The 16,316-nt window shown below is 42.8% G+C and overlaps 1 protein-coding gene across 1 annotated transcript in view; it reads right to left on the bottom strand.

Annotated features, from left to right (window-relative positions):
* Window positions 1-290: 290 nt before the first annotated feature.
* Ccny (cyclin Y) overlaps window positions 291-16,316 on the bottom strand; it is a gene marked incomplete at its 5' end in the record, with an annotated part of 151,019 nt that continues 134,993 nt past the window's right edge. Inside the window, 3 exon segments of the mRNA XM_005398158.2 lie at window positions 291-1,346; window positions 4,053-4,215; window positions 15,107-15,273. Of these exon segments, the coding sequence (XP_005398215.1) occupies window positions 1,230-1,346; window positions 4,053-4,215; window positions 15,107-15,273 (447 nt within the window). The 3' untranslated portion in view covers window positions 291-1,229.

The raw sequence follows: 16,316 nt of genomic DNA on the forward strand, positions 1-16,316 counted from the left end.
GCGAGTTGAGTTTTTTATTCAACCATTCTGTGAAAAATACCTCAGTAAATAGTAACATTTCTCTGTCAGTGATCTTCCCATTGGAATACCCGCCCACCCACCCTTTTTTTAAGTTTTAAATTTTTAAAAAATTTTATACAAATAGACTAACTCTGATTTAAAGTAAACATATAAAAATTGAGAAGAATATTGCTTGCAACAATGGACATGGTAGTAGAAGGACCTAGACAAGAGAACAGAGAAATGTTTCTACATGGTAACTCTGGCACATGGAGCTCCCTGGGTCAGTCCCAACCCAGGGAGGCCCTTTGCTGCACACTGTTTCCTTCAGTCCACAAGGTCTGACTGATCTGTAGCTATAATTGGCGGGAGTATAGAAACAATAACAACAAAAACAGCAACTGTAAGAAAATTGGAAGGCACAAGCACCCATGTGTTCTAGAATTTTCTTGGGGTGAGGAATAAGAAGAGAAAGGGATACTTTTGGTTTAGCACTACAGTCAAGTGAATTTTGCCACGGCTGAAGAAAAACCATATACAGTACAATAAAGATGTACAGAAATGTAAAAGTACATCCCACTTATGAGGAAGAAAGCTCAGAAGACAGCTCACAAAAATAGTGCAGAGAGAAACAAACAGTACTATTTATTTGGATGTCTGTGCCATAGTGGGTACAAACTATATTCTCTGCTCCGTGGGACCAAAACAGAATAAAGATAAACAAAATCCCTCAAATCCCCCCAAAAAAGCAGCAAGAAGGAATGCAAGAAGTCTTACAGAACACACTGATCCAAATGGGGCGCTAAGTGTGGCACTCCTGTCTTTAATGCACATCCAACTTGGCTACCTACTGTGTACTTCTGACGCATTCATCTCCTGATCAGACGGGGCATTTAAGAAACGGCCAAGCCACTCAACCATTTTCCCTCCTCCAAAGAACTTTCTTTCCCATTGATTCCTCCTCCAGGATGAGTCTGTTTCCTCCACAAAGGAAGTGCTGTTAATAGAGATGGGAAAGGTGTGAAACCGGTTTCCAGAATACTGACTCTGCTTTCCTGGAAGCCTTGCTGTGTGCGGCCAACAGTGCGAGGTGGTGTGAAGGCTGCCTGCCAGAGCTATGAGTTAGAAAAAGAAAGGAAGAACAAAACCAAAACCACGCCAATGAGTCTTTTCTCAAACCACGGGAGAAACTGAGGGGTGGTATGGGCTCCAGTGGGGACACTGCGCAGTTAGGAGATGATGGCTGGTGACCACCTCGGCAGAGTTAGATTGTCAGCACTCGCTGACCGCTTCCGTGAGGATCTTCTCAGGTCCTTGTACTTGTCCTCACAGAGGCGAGAGATGGCCTGGGAACGAGAGACAGTGCAGGTCAAGGCAGGACCTTGCTAGGCCTTGCAGCAGCAGTCTTCCTTTGCCAGGAGGGTCTGCGCTCCCACCCCAAGTCATCGTGCCAAGGTCCCTCGCTCCCCGAGGCTGCAGTAAGCTCTAGAACACACCATAGTCTACTTTTATCTTCATTCACCTCCTAACACAATTTAGACAGTCTCTCTCCTCCAGGCAGGCTGTCTATCTCCCAAGGCCTCTGGTGTCAATGTGTGCTGAGGGGCGGTGTAAGTTCCAACTAGGACACTATAGGCCATGTTCAAGAACCTGGACGCAGAGGGAGACGAGCCCCTGATTCTATCCGAGGGCCCTCATGACCAAGGATGGTGTCAGAACCAGAATCCGAGAGCTCTGCCTGGAGGAGAAGGTTTGGGGCATGCTCAGCAGGGGCACCTAGTGGTAGGGTAGGCCTGGGGACTACAGAACTGCCTGTGATTTTACAAGAGCACTCCAAAATTCTAAACTGTATTTGAGAAAAAAATTCGAGTGGTAGCAGGGAAGATAGAGTAGAGGAGAGAAGCAAGAATCGAAAATGTCTTTGCCCAAATGAAAAGACACAATCTAATTCTTTAGGAACTTAAGAGTTGTCATTTTCTTCAGAGCAAGTTCTTTTTATTCTCTTCAATTTCCTGAGATAAACACCTGTTGTTTCTCGGCTATAGTATGAGACTAAATATAATACCATAAAAACAGACTAAATGTTCTTATTTTAGACTTTTTCAGGAGAAGTGACATTAGTTTTAATCGTCTCTCTCGTGTACAAAGATACTAATTTATTTCAAAGATAAATACACTGCTAGTGAAGAAGCTACTCTCCATTTGCCTTGGCTCTTGGTGCACATTCTACAGTACAACCAACAGATCAGAACGTCATTTGGCAATAGATCTGAGCAGGTAGAGAACTTTAGATAAGGGCAGCTTCGGATGCATCTCACTCCTTGAGTTCTGTTATGCTAATTCATTTGGTTTACTATCCAGATGGACCAATAGGGATTCTAGGGTCTGCAAAGTAAGACATTTTCACTCCTTACAGATTACTTCAAAGGGGAATCATGGGCTTTTCCTGAGACTGCTTCCCTTCAGCCCCACAGCAGTTCTGATTTTTTTTTTTTTCAAGACAGGGTCTTACTATGTAGTTCAGACTGGCCTTGGACTCACTATGTAGCCCAAATTGGCCTCAAATTCTCAGGGATCCTCCTGTCTCAGACTCCCAAGAGCTGAAATTACAGGCAGGCGTGCGCCACCATGCTCGGCTTGATTTTCCTTTTTGTCCTGGTGCAGCACCAACCCCTCTAGCTTAGCCAGCCTGACCCAGGGCCCTGGATGCTCTCCATCAGAGAACCCATGTGTTTCCCTCAGGCCCAGTATCAGCCAGGAGCCTGGCTCCTCCCACCAGCAATGGGGTCTCAGCTTGGTGGGATGTTCCTGTTCATACTCTGCATGAACTGCCAGCATGCAGCATGTTCATACTCACTAGGAAACCTGAATTCTAGTTCATGTGTGTTCTGAGGTAATTATGTGCATTGGAATGAATCCCTGAAAGGGAGGGTTTTCCATTTTTCCTCTTGAATAAAGAAATCAGAAAATGAAAGAACATTTTCATCCCAGTGGCTGACATACAATCATAGCAGTTATAAAAACCTCTCTGGATTTTATCAAAGTACTAGGCACCAGTCTGTTCCACTGTTTTAACTCAGTTTCCTTTTTGGGGCTACTATTTACATTTTAAAGTGTGGGATATGTGTGTATGTGATAGTGCTGGGGATTGAACCTAGGGCCCCAGGCATGCTGGGCAAGTACCCTGCAAACATCCTAAAATGTTTGCTTTCTAAGCCTATAACCCACCACAACTCTATCCCCTACCTCTGGCTTTGTTTTGTTCAGTTATTACCTCTGTCAGACCACTCCACTGCCCACTGCCCATCTGATCCTGTTCTAAACAGGTAAAGCATCTCACTTGAGCTGCATGTTGGGAGTAGGCAGCGCAAGACCTCGTGGGTTTCACCAAAGTTGAGATAGGATTGTGCCATCTGCTACTTTGGTCAAAGGTGCTAAGGGATGAAATCAAAATGCTGCCCAGGGATTAAATGCCAAAGGGGGCTCAGCACACCTTTTCTGGAGGAGAGGGTTTTGCCAGGATCCTTCTTACCACCTGCCTTTTCTGTAAAGAGCCTGATAAAAACATGAAGGTGAGCTACACACATAATGCCATGATAAGACCCTAGAGTCACAAGGTTAATGATGTTTCAGCCCAGTACCAACACCAGTGAGGTCAATCCTCATAGCGGTATTTTAGGAAAAAGACTGATGTAGTCATTGGGTTCCCAATTCTTAAGTTTTTCTGGTAGCTTTTCCCTAAAAGTACATGATGAGAAATATTTTTAATGTGGCTTATATGCTTAAAAATACTGTAAGGACAAAGGTTTTAAAAAATCAATTTAAAAAAGAATCAATCAATATTAAATAAAAACTAATTTTAAAAGGCTATTAAAAATACTAAATTGTACAATATAATCCACTAAATTAAGTGCTTAGCAACAAATGTGGGTCCTTGCTCTCATTTTACAATACATTATGGGAGAGATGGTTGCAGTGCCCACGTACACTATGGGAATCAGATGAAGCACCTGTAGCAATACACTGGAAAACAACGTTTTACATATTCTTACCTCAAGCTTGTGGGCCCTCTCTCTGCTCAAGGGCTCTAAGGGAAAACTCAGGTTGTTCGCTTCTGCCAGAGAACGAAGATCAAAATAATACTTGGCATACACACTGGAAGGAACGTTGATGTTGAACTGGAGCAATTCAAGAAACTGTCGCTCTAGCTCATTCCTGCAAAGCAAAAGCAAAAATAGCACACACTCAGCTGCCCCACCAGGCTGCGTGGCTGGCCAAGCTGCTGGAGACCAGACTCCAGAAAATTGCATCCTCCAGGGAGAAAAGAGATCTAATTAATTGCCTGGTTGAACACCAGAGATGTGGTTTAACCACCAAATTGGTATTAAAAGCCAAATCCATTTGATCTGGTGCCCAGGAGGATGAAGCCTGATTAATTGGGATGATTACCAGGAAGTGCTTCAGGGTGACTCATTTCACTGAGCCGTAACACACACACAGCAGGCTCTGGCTGCACATCTCAGCATGAAAGTCTACTTCCACGGCCACAGCCTGGGCCGTGCATGATGGGGCTGATAAAGTTGTCAAGAAATGTCGCAGTGCAGAGGCTTGAGACATGCTCCAAGGAGAAAGCTCAGCCTCCTTCTCTTTGGAGCAGAGATGAGGAACAGTTTGGGTGTTCCTGATGGGAAAGCTGCAGGTTTACTGACCCTGACGAAGGAAAGCATAGTTTCTGGCTCACACGGGCACCTCAATCAGCTGGAGAGCGCTGCCTTTAGGCCCTGGCTCTGTTGGCCTCGATGAGCCAGAAGCTGGCTGGACCCACATACTCAGAACTGGTCAACTCAGGAGCTCATGAACAGAGGTGATACTAAGATCCATCTTGCTAACCCCCTTACATTTTGGTAAAAATGAATGACAAGTACCTGAAGAAATTTTGAAAGTTCTACTTAATTTGTCCTATCAATTACCACCCAAATTAGACTGGGTGACGGGGACCATGACAGATCTATTCCTTGAATGCTGGCCCCGGGCCACACACAGTTTCACGCCACTGCCCCCAGGAAGCAGCTGGTGATTCCTGGCCCCATCACACACCAGTCACCTGCTCCTGTCCTTCATCACACTACACTGTCAGTGTTGGCTTCAGTGTTTCCCACTTGCCTTCTCACAGACAGGAACAGTGGCCTCTGATTTCACACGTCTGGCCTCTGATTTTACATAGATGAGAGCTGATCTAAGTTTAGGGAAGCGTGGGGCTCTGCTGTATAGGGAGTGGGTTAAGGTGGGGGTTACTTCCGGGTGGTCCTTTCCAACCACCCGCATACCCACATAGGAGGTCAGGACACATGGTTCCTGTGTCTAGAAAGAGGCTGACAGCAGTAGGCCTGTCCCAAGATCCAGGCCTCTGGCCTCTACACCCTAGCCATGCTCCACTGACTGCAATGAACATACACCCTCACTCTTTAAATCTCAAACTATTCCCATATGTTGTCTCTCCACGCTGTGCAAAGTCCATCTGACCTGCTTCCGTGTTACCTAGGTGAGCCATCAGAGACCAAGGAGGCTACGTTTCAGGCTCAGGGATAGGTGCACAAAGGAGGAGGGACAGGGAGGTTGGATCTCAGGGAGGGCCTGGGCTTTAAGGAGGCAGAGCTATTGGGCAGACAATTATAAAACTTTAGCAAGCTACCACCAAAGGCCTGAATAAAGTCAAATTCAGGTATTTTAATTAGATAAACCACATACTTTGCTTATTTTTATACAGTTTAGTGGAAGGACTTAACAGGCTCCAAATGTATATATCGTGCTGAGTTTTCTATCTTTAAGGAACTTACTTTGGATATTTTTACTTTAAGGAACTTTTATTTATGCTTCATTTAAATGCAACCTTAATAAGAGATCATCCTGCGAAATACTGAAACCCAGGCAGGACTGCAGAAAGTGTCTTAGTATTGCTAAGGCCAGAAGCGGTAAAATACAGTAACTGAGCTAGAAGGCATAATCCTGTGGAAACAGGAGCTTCCTGTGGGTAGATCGCCATCTGGTGGCTACAAAATGTCACTGCAGAGCTTATCCTTCCAGTCCTAAGAAAATCTTCTTTCAATATTTTAAGAAAACTAGTTTGATAATCCTATCCAAAATGGCACACGGACACCAACCACTCCAGCTGAGAGTACGCAAGGTGAGTAAAATCAGGAGCAAGCTGGTTTTGGACAAGCTGGCATTTTCCCAGGGTTTCTTGGAAAAAAAAACCACCTTTCCTCAGGCTTGTGCTTTAACGTTCCTGGTTAAGCTCTGGAAATGGGCATTTGAGAGACGTTATGTTTTCAAACTAATGCAGAATTTTATGAAACAATAATCTCAAGTACTTTTGGTTTCTAAACTGTAGTACGTCCTAAAAGGGACATCTGCTGGCTTGTAGTGTGAGAAATTAACAGAGAATTTACACTGACTTGTAAAGAATGTGCTTGATGGATTTACTGACCTTGTTTGGACAACTATGAGGTAACAGTTCCGATGTAAACATTTGTAAGAAACATTTTAGGCAATGAGCAAAAATCATTTTCACAAGTACCTGTTACATTAGTTTGACACTGCACAGAAACTGAGCTGGTGTAACACAGACATGTGCAAATAGGACTGTAACACAGAGCAAAGTTGTTTTCATCATCTAAGGCCCAGCCTGTCTTTCTAGAAAACCAGGCTCATTACAAAGGCAAGTGCCATTCCCATAATTCCACTCCACTCCAGGGTGTACATGAAAAAATAAAATCAGGGTCTTAATGCAGTATTTGTACAGCCATGTTCAAGAAGCTGTTTATACTAGTTCAGTTTATACTGTCTGTTTACTGGTAAAGGAAAATAAAATGAGAGTATTAGTCTTGAAAAGGAAAGGACGACATATGCTACCACAGGTGAATCTTGAGGACATCATGCCAAATTTTTGAAATAAGGCATTCATGAAAAAATAAATACTGTACAACTCTATTTATGTGAGGTACCTAGAGTAGTCAGTTTCACAGATAGAAAGTAGAATGGTGGATTCCAAAGGCTGGGGAGGGAGGGGAGAAAGTTTTGTTTAACAGGCATAGCTTCAGTTTGGGCAAATGACAATGTTTTGGAGACAGACAGTAGTGATGGTTGAGCAACACTGTGTATATGTTTAATGCCATGGAACTGCATACTTAACAACGGTTAGAATGGTAAATTTTATGCTAGGTATATTTTAAAACACAATCCAATGAAACCAGATACCAGGCACCTAGGGAGGGACTGGGGACCTTGCTGTGCCCTCAATGGCCATGCAACACTGAGACAAGTCCCTCAGACTTCTCACTTGGGATTCCTTTGTCTACACATGAAAATAACCCTTAGAGGATAACAACTTTTCGTGCATAGAACTCAGCACAATCGAAGTCTCACATTTCCTTCCTATGCACAGCAATGGCCATTTCTTGGTATGTTGACCTGCGATGTGTGACCACTTTATTGCTGGTGAGTGTGAGGAGAGACTGGCCTGAAGCTGAGATCTGACTGGTGTCTGTGATCAAAAACTGTGGCCTGTTCCTTCTTCAAGAGGAGCCTGCAGCTGCGTCCCCACAGGGTCAGCTGTCTTCTCAGCCAGAGCCTGGTGTTCCAAGGTGCAGGAGGGTCTCCAAGAATAGATTTTCATTGTGGAATTCCTGGGCTGCAAATTAACCTGGGGTCAGAAATACCACGAAAATGACTTTGGGAAGCTACTGCACTGGCCAGGGAGAAGGATGCAGACTGTGCTCAGAAGATGCCTGGGGAGCAAACACCACTACAAAGCACATTTTAAAAAGCTCTCGAGCTGAAACTTGTGCCTTCTCTTCCTCTGAAGAAGCTCCAAGTGAAAGCTCAGGCTGTTTACCTTTGGCACGAAATAAAGACCAGTTTATGACATGCAATTAGCACATTGCTAAGTGGTGAAAAGTTTATTAATGGCATATATAATATTAGCTTAGTTTTAGAAAAACAAAAGAAAGAAAAACATATAAACACCGGGAAACTATACATCAAAACATTAGCAGTGTTCTTTCTGGGTGGAGGGATTATTAGAAAAAATATGGCAGTTCATGCCCTGAAAGATGGAGCATACCTCAGCACATCTGAGACTGTCCTTCCCAAAGGTCTCCCATCTGTTCTTGGGCCCAAACTATCAGCTCTTCATATTTGGAAAGCAAAGTAGGATGGCATGCACCGTCCACACTTTGGGACAGCCACGTGGGACACGTGGATGGAGCCAACTACTTTTCTAATGTGTGGTGTATGACAGTGTAGCCCAGGTGGGCGTCTAAACGTGGGGTCCCATCCTTGCCCAGAGCAGGATAAGGGATGTGAACTCAGAGTTGTATTGCACCTGCACAGGAGTCTGCATGGTCTGTGTGGTTGGCAGACTAGGGCAGACCCATGGGTGCAGAGCTAACTGCTGAGGAGTCTGGGGGCCTTGGTTCCCTTTCTGAAGCTGTACTGGGGATGGTATGCCTATCTTTATCTTGGGCCAAGTTCCAATGATGCCTCAAAAATTCTCCTCTCTTCTCCTAAGGGGTACCTGGAAGTTATTTCTACTCTTAACCATCTGAGTGTGTGATTCTAAATTTCACTTGATTTTGGGGGACTTACAAGGTTCTGTCGGAAACAAAAAAACCAAACTAATGAAATATTCATTAAAAAGAATTCCAGGACTCAGTGGTACAGTGCTTGCTTAGCATTCAAAAGACCCTGGATTTAATCTCCAGCACACCCAAAAATTGAAAGCAAAGAGCCTAACACTAAATCTATGGTTCTGTGGTCATGCTGCATAGTATCTTAAAGCCTCTACCTCTAGAAACTTGGTTCCAGGTCACAGACATCCAAACAGCTCCTGTAATGCTATGGATTTCATTTCTTCTTTCAGTGAAGTCTACTGGGTCCACCAGTTTGTAGGGGTTACTGTACAGCACAGAGTAGGTAGTGGAGAAAGCAGGATTTATTTTTTCAGTCTGGAGGCTGCACAGGCCAACGGTGTCAGCATGGCAGGTATTTTCCGAGGCCTGTTTCCTTGGCTGATAGATTGCCATCTTCTTCTCTCTAAGTTTTAAGTCCTAATCTCTTCTCAAACGAAACCAGTCACATTGGGCCAGGGCCCACTCCAGTGACAGCATTTTATCTTAACTGCATCTTAAAAAAACCAAACCCACTCCAGATATGGTTACACTTTGAGGTACTGGAGATTAGGACTTCATATATGAGTTTGGGTGGGGTGGAGCCAAGATTCACCCATGTAACACTGCCTTCAGGTCCTTCAAAGTTCATGTGCATTTCACATGCAGAACATACCTCCTTCTAACAGCCCTCAAGTCTTAACCTACTCCAGCATCAACTGTAAGTCTAAAACCCTCCAAGTTAGGTCTGGTGAAACTTGAAATATGGTTCATCCTGAAGCAAAAATTCCTTTCTAGCTGTGAACCTGGGAATTCAGACAGGTAACCTGCTATCAAAATTGAATGAATTGTGGGAGTGGTATTGGATAGACCCTCCCTTTCTAAAGGTAGGCATCTTTTTTCCTTTAAATAGAGGAAAGGGGTCTTAGGCAAGCCTGAGGTCTAGAAGGCAAATTTCGTTAGATTCCAAGACTTTAGGTTAATCCCTGTTGGTGATGCTCTTACCATCTGGCCCCTGGACAGCAGCACTGCCTGTGGGGCCTACACTCCCAGGAGTCCAAGGGAAGGTAACTTTCTGTGCCCCAGGCCTGTGCCTCCCGGATGCTGGTGGCAGTGGAAGCTCCAGTAATGGCTGAGCTGCTTTCGTTGATTGATAAATGCATGTTGTGGCCAAATAGTACCACAGAACCCCAAAAGTCTATCAGCCTTTGGATAGGCCAAGATACAAATCTTTTATCCCTTTCTTGCTACGTTTTACTAGAAAATTAGTAAAGAGAAGCCACGTAGTGCCTTAAATACTGCTTTGAAATTTCCTCAGCTATATGTCCAAGTTCATTACTTAAACATACTATGTTCCACAAAATGCTAGGACACAATTGGGAAGCTCTTTGCCACTTTGCAACAAGGATCACCTTTCCTCAGCCTGAGACCTCACCAGAGGCAGCTCTAACACCGACACCTACAGCTACACCTCTGTGGTAATACGAGCTTTCTCTACTGTGCTCCCTTTTTCTTTCTGAGCCTTCACCAGAACTATCTTCCAGGTCCCTCTTTCTACCTACAATCTTTCTGAGGAAATCGTTTCCTTGTTTTGTTTGTAACATACCTTGAAACTCTTCCTGACTCTATTATCCAGCTCCAGCTCTACATTTTCAGGTGTTTGTCACAGCAAACTTCCAGTTCCTAGTACTGATATCTGTATTATTTGTTGAGGTTGCCATAATAAAACACAATGACTGAAATATCAGAAGTCCAAGACAAAGATGTTGACAGGGCTTGCTTCTTCTGAATTCTCTCTCCCTGACCTACAGATGGTCACCATCTCTGTGTCCTCACAGGCCATCTGCGGTGTTGTCTGGGTCTCAATTGCCTCTGCTTATGAAGATACCAGACTTGATTAGGGCCAACTCTCAAAACTCTATTTTAACTTCCTATGTTTTTAAAGATTTCAGCTCCAAATGCAGCTACACTCTGAGATACTGGGTATTAGGGCTTCAACATAGGAGTTTTCAGGAGCTATTCAGCTCCTAATACCCAGTATCTGTTACAGGGCTAAGTGGGCCACTGGTCTTCATCATGCCGGGACACCGGTATGGTTTAGATCTAGAAGTACCCCAAAGCTTGAAGCTCTCAGAGGTGGGGCTTTACAACCAGCTTGCTGTGAAGAATCAGGACGTGCAGCTCTTCTCTTTTTCTCTCTTTAGCTTCTTGGTTGCCATGAGGTGAGCTGCTTTCTTCTACCAGACTCTGGTACCATGCTGCTTCTGCCTGGAGCTGACGGACCATGTCAAAACGGAAGCTTCTAAAATGTGAGTGAAAATAAACCTCTCTGCCTTTAAGCTGCAGGTGCTACGTATTTTTTCTCAGTGATGGCAAAAATAGCTAAAATAGACATGCATTTGTTAATGGTAACAATAATGTTCCCAGCAAGCTGGTGAACACAAGAACACTGGGGAGGGAGCAGATTTCTAGATCTACACCTTTCACTTCTCTCTTAAAACTGACATGCCAGGGAATGCAACTTGGGGGGCAAGATTTTTTTTTTTAGCTGCTTCTTTCCCAGTCACTTCCCCTGCCCTGAAAAGACAGGTAGGCCACTCACTCATCATTACAAAGGTTCCTTGTCCCAAGGGGACAAACTACCGAGGAGTCATGTAAAAGGATTATCCCAATATTTGGCACTGAGAGAGCAAAAAACTCTAATGATGGGTTAATAACTTAATAACTTCCCTATTTTTGCTTTCAATAAATTGAAGGAGCTGCTGGTAGTCTGATTTAATTATCTTCACTGAAATGTGACTGTGATTTTACCACATAATGTGAAAAACATTTAAAGACCTGAGTGATGCTATTGTAAGAAAATGCCTTGCAACTTCACCTACGTATATGAATATATTCTCTCAGCTCTTATGTTACAGATGAAAAGATGAACAGAACATGCTAAACTTTGTTTCATTCTATCAGTAAATAACAATCAGACATGAAAATATGAATTAGTGGAAGAAAAAACAGCTACACTGATTTCATTAAGAAATCTATTTTCCGTAAGTTTAGTATTAAGATTTAATAATTTATCTCAAAATCTGTAATATGGTTATATTGTTTTGATCAACTGGGTGCTAATAACTCAGAAGGTGCTTTTCATGTGAGAATGAGAGTCCAGAAAAATGGCACTGCAGTTTTAACCTACATGTGCATTTTTCTAGAGAAGTTTGAATAAGCTAATGTGGGAATAAACTGAAAGTGAAAAATGAATTCAAAGAGAATTCAAAGAGAAGGGGCTGGGGATTTAGCTCAGCGGCAAAAGCGCCTGCCTGGCAAGCGCAAGGTCGTGAGTTCGGTTCCCGGTACCGGAGAAAAACCAAAAAAAAAAAAAAAACGAGAATTCAAAGAGAAGAGGAACAATGTAAAATGTTCAACCCTTAAGGCTAATGATGGGTACCATGTTGTAATGATACTCAGTCTGCAATACATACTTTAAAACACTGTGATTTAAAATATATGCAAATGGCATTCTTTGCAGTTTCTAAAACTGATAAGAATGTAGTATCACCTTAAAAATGTTGTGGGTATGCATACCATTTTCCAAAAGTTATCTAGGAATGGACAAGCTAAAATGTATGAAGTCCTCTGCTATCCAGGACACTAGCTTGCTCCCTGAAACAGCTATACCCAATTGCTCTGAGTAATTCAATACAACAGTATAAATATATAGCACAACAGCATTTTTTTGGCTAATATCCTTTACTAGAAAGAACACTTTTCTTTCTATCTTTTGGCAGGGGAAAAACTATATATTCCCAAATTTCCTTATATGCAACTATGTGATCAGTTTTCCTTAGGAGAATACATAGGGTTTAACAGTATGTTAATACATACACCACAAATTAAGCAGGGCACTAAACATGCATCACTGTGACTTTTAAAACTGATGGCACAATTATTATGTACAGATCTGGATAGGCAGGGGCTCAGGTAGCTGAACTGCTACTGGGCCTGCTGCAGGACTTCAGGCTCTTGAGCAGGGCAGGGAGAAGGAAGGGGTTTCAAACACCCTGGCTGCTCAAACATGGGGTTGTACCTTCTGCAGGATCCCTTCTTGAGCCCAGGTAGGGGCAATGGAATAGAAATACCACCTCAGAGTTTCTTAGGTAAGACTATTTACAATCTGCTCTTTCAAAAACAAAGCTCTCCTTGCTTAGCGTGGTGGCACACCCCTATAATCCCAGCACCTGGGAGGCTGAGATAGGAGGATCACTTCGAATTCGAGGTCAGCCTGGGCTCCACTGTGAGTTCAAGGGCAGAAAAGAATATGAAAGCTCTCCCTGTATGTGTTCTTCCTCTGTTCGGCCACAGGCACTTGAGTCATTTGTCAAATGCTGTGCAATATGATGGGACTCAGCCAGTGGCTGTGTGGGCACCAACAGTCTTCAACGAAAGGACAAAACCCAGGCTGTAACATGCATCAATCTTACTCAAACATAATGATGTTTACAACTTTTGCATGAATACTAGCTATTATTATACTCACCACAGTGCTGGTTCTTTCAAAATATTGAGGAAAGAAGCAACTTTATTGAATGAAATGTTCAGTGCTACTCTTTTGCACAAAATTCGAATTTATTACTTTGTATAATTGCTTAAAGTAGTGAAAGCCCAACAAAAGAAGTAGTATTAAAAATATTCTCATCAAAACATTTTCTTTTGTAGTACAGGGACTGAATCCAGGATTCGTTTACCAGGCAAGAGCTCTATAATTGAGCTCTACCCTTATCCTTCCTCAAAGCTTTAGATTAGAAGAACTTCCCGGGGGTCCTAAGTTTGTAAAAAAGTTCAGTTTTGCTGGTGGACTGAGGGTAAGAGCACAAACTAAGAGTTCCGCCCCTTCTCTCATACTCTATTTTTCTCTGTTCTTTTGTTTTAATCCTTCTGTGGTATCTGTGATTTGCATTTGCATCTCATTTCCTTTTGGAAATAGCTGGGGATAATAAGATGGTATACAATAATAACGTAATAATATGTAATATAATAACAAGTAGCACTTAAGACTGAAATCTGATCTCATCAAGCATTTTCTTTTGATTTCCAGTCAGGAAGACCATTTGAGGAAGGGCTCTCTGTGCACTAATACAGAATCTGAGTGCCACCACTCATGGCAAGTCATTGGTCACATCATCTAACATACCAAATAGGAAGGGATGGCTAGGGAGCCACTTCCATGGCACACAATTTGGCATCACATGCCACAGAACAGATGAAAGAACAGCCTATGATAAAGGGCACAAGCCAGAATTTCTTACTATATGGCAAATATCCATCTCTTTTGTAGTCTAAATGACAACTATTTTGGTAGCTGTTCTCACCTTGCAATATGATGAAGAATTTTTTCTTATTATATTGTTCTCATCAGAAACTTCTGTTTTTACTACTACACATGGTGAAGAATCAGACACAGAAGACTCACAGATCAAAAGGCTCTACAACAGAAGACTCAACAGCACCAACACATGTGCTCCAAAGGGGTCACAAATGTGTGTTGCCTGGGGACAAGTGACCATGAATGCCGCCATGGTGGGAAATCTGCAACCAATATGCCCTGTACCTGTAGCCTGGGAAAAGTCAGAGGCTTTGTGAAGAAGCCATGCCCCCTAAGATAGCTGGATCTAGGGAACAGACATGGCCTGGGATGGAGCAGAGAACTTCCTCTTGCTAAAAGCTGCCCCAGGGAGGTGTGTTGAAAAGCTAAGCCAAACAAAAAATATGGAGAACACATTAGCAAGAATGGTGTCAGAAGTTACTGTCACAAGGCACTCTACACAGTTCTCCCTAGCTGTGTTTATAGTACATCTTTTCCTCAAGAGTCTCTGATCTCATTTTCTGTCTCCCTAAACACCAGAGACCCCCAAATGGCTGTGCAATGTTTCCCATAAACAATCCACCCAGGAATCTGAGCACTGATCCAGCTGAGACACCCAACTGGCTGAGAGTTAGGACTGTAGGCAGCACCTCCCAGGTGGGAGAACATGAACATGAAACCACAGTGCTCATATTTATTCTGTCTTAAACAGAAACATAATATTTTAGCTCTTTTGCTGTTTGGGTCAGGCTTTTTTACTCAGAGGACTGTTTGGGTTATTAAAACTATTACCAGTCTGCCACATCATAGCAGCCCAAACACACATCACCATAGGGCTGGCCTACACCTTCCTAATAAAGAAATGTTTGCTTACAATTTAGTTTCCACAAACCAGTTTCACAAAACCAGTGAGCATGGCTGGTACCTGCCCCTGACCCACAATAAAGAGAAATACAGGCTTCTGTATTTCCACCACTCAGTCCCTGTTGTGCCAGCTCATGATATACTCAGCCCATTCATTCACTCTGCCAAAAGGATGTGGTTTCCTTCCCAGTCTCAGAGGCATGAAGGACGCCCTACTCACATGTCCTCCACAGTGATGTCCTTCAGGATCTGGCAGTAATCCACGTTCCACACGGCCTGATCATCCCACACCTTGGAGGCCAGCAGGATTGCCCCTAGGACAATCCGCTTCCAGTTGGCCGGACAGATATCTATCTCTGCATATGTTAACAGTCTCTCCAGGTACACCTGTGAAGACAGGCAAAGCCAGACCTGAATGCTCTAGTTCTCTCCTACATATCAGCACACTTAAGAAAGTTCTGAAGTTATTTAACTCCATCTCTCTAGCCTATGAAGTAAGGATTCATTATCTTATCATACTTATTTTTAAAAGGCCAAGGGCTCAATGACTCTGATGAAAAACAGGCTGGAAGTCACAATCTATTAATTAGACAGTGTAGATCTTAAAAGGCAGTGAGTCAGAAACAAATCTCAGAAGTCACAGGTTAATTTCTCATTCTATCGAATATTATCAACCCCAATTCAGCAAATAAACTAGCAAAGAGCACGAAGAATGTGGAAGGGGGAAAAAAAACCTATTATTTTAAACTAATCATTTTGAGATAATTTCATGTTTTACACGTGGTGAACTCAAACATTTATTATTCTGGCGAAGTATACACAACATCACATTTACATTTAGCCATTTTCAATTGTGAGCTGTGGGGCATTAAGATCACACTGTTCAGGAACCATCACCATCATCCAGCTCAGCACTTACATCACCCCAAACTGAAACTTAGTATCTCCTCAACAACACTGACTTAGCCCTCCCTCTTGAGCTCTTGGCAACCATTGCTGTACTTTTTGTCTTTATGAGTTTAACCATTTTAGATATTTATATTGGTAAAATCATACAATAGTTCTCTTTTTGTGACTGGCTTATTTCATTTAGCATACCAGAATTTCCTTCCTATTTAAGGCTGAAAGACATTCCTTCATATGTGTATACCCAATTCTGTTTATCCATGCATCTGTCCATGGACATCTAAGTTGCTTCTTCCTTTTGACTGCTGCGAGTCGTAATGCTATGAACACTAGTGTACATGTATCTTGGCAAGTCCATGCTTTTGACTCGTTTGAGTTTATACTCATAATAGAATTCCTAGATTGCATGATAATTCTATGTGTAAGTTTTTGAGAAGCTATCACATTCTACGCCACAGCAGGTACATCATTTCATATTCCAGCAATGGCTAAGTTTTCCAATTTCATCGTATCCTCTCCAGCAC

This window comes from Chinchilla lanigera, unplaced genomic scaffold (assembly GCF_000276665.1).
Source record: "Chinchilla lanigera isolate Chin_1 unplaced genomic scaffold, ChiLan1.0 scaffold00061, whole genome shotgun sequence".
NCBI lineage: Eukaryota > Metazoa > Chordata > Mammalia > Rodentia > Chinchillidae > Chinchilla > Chinchilla lanigera.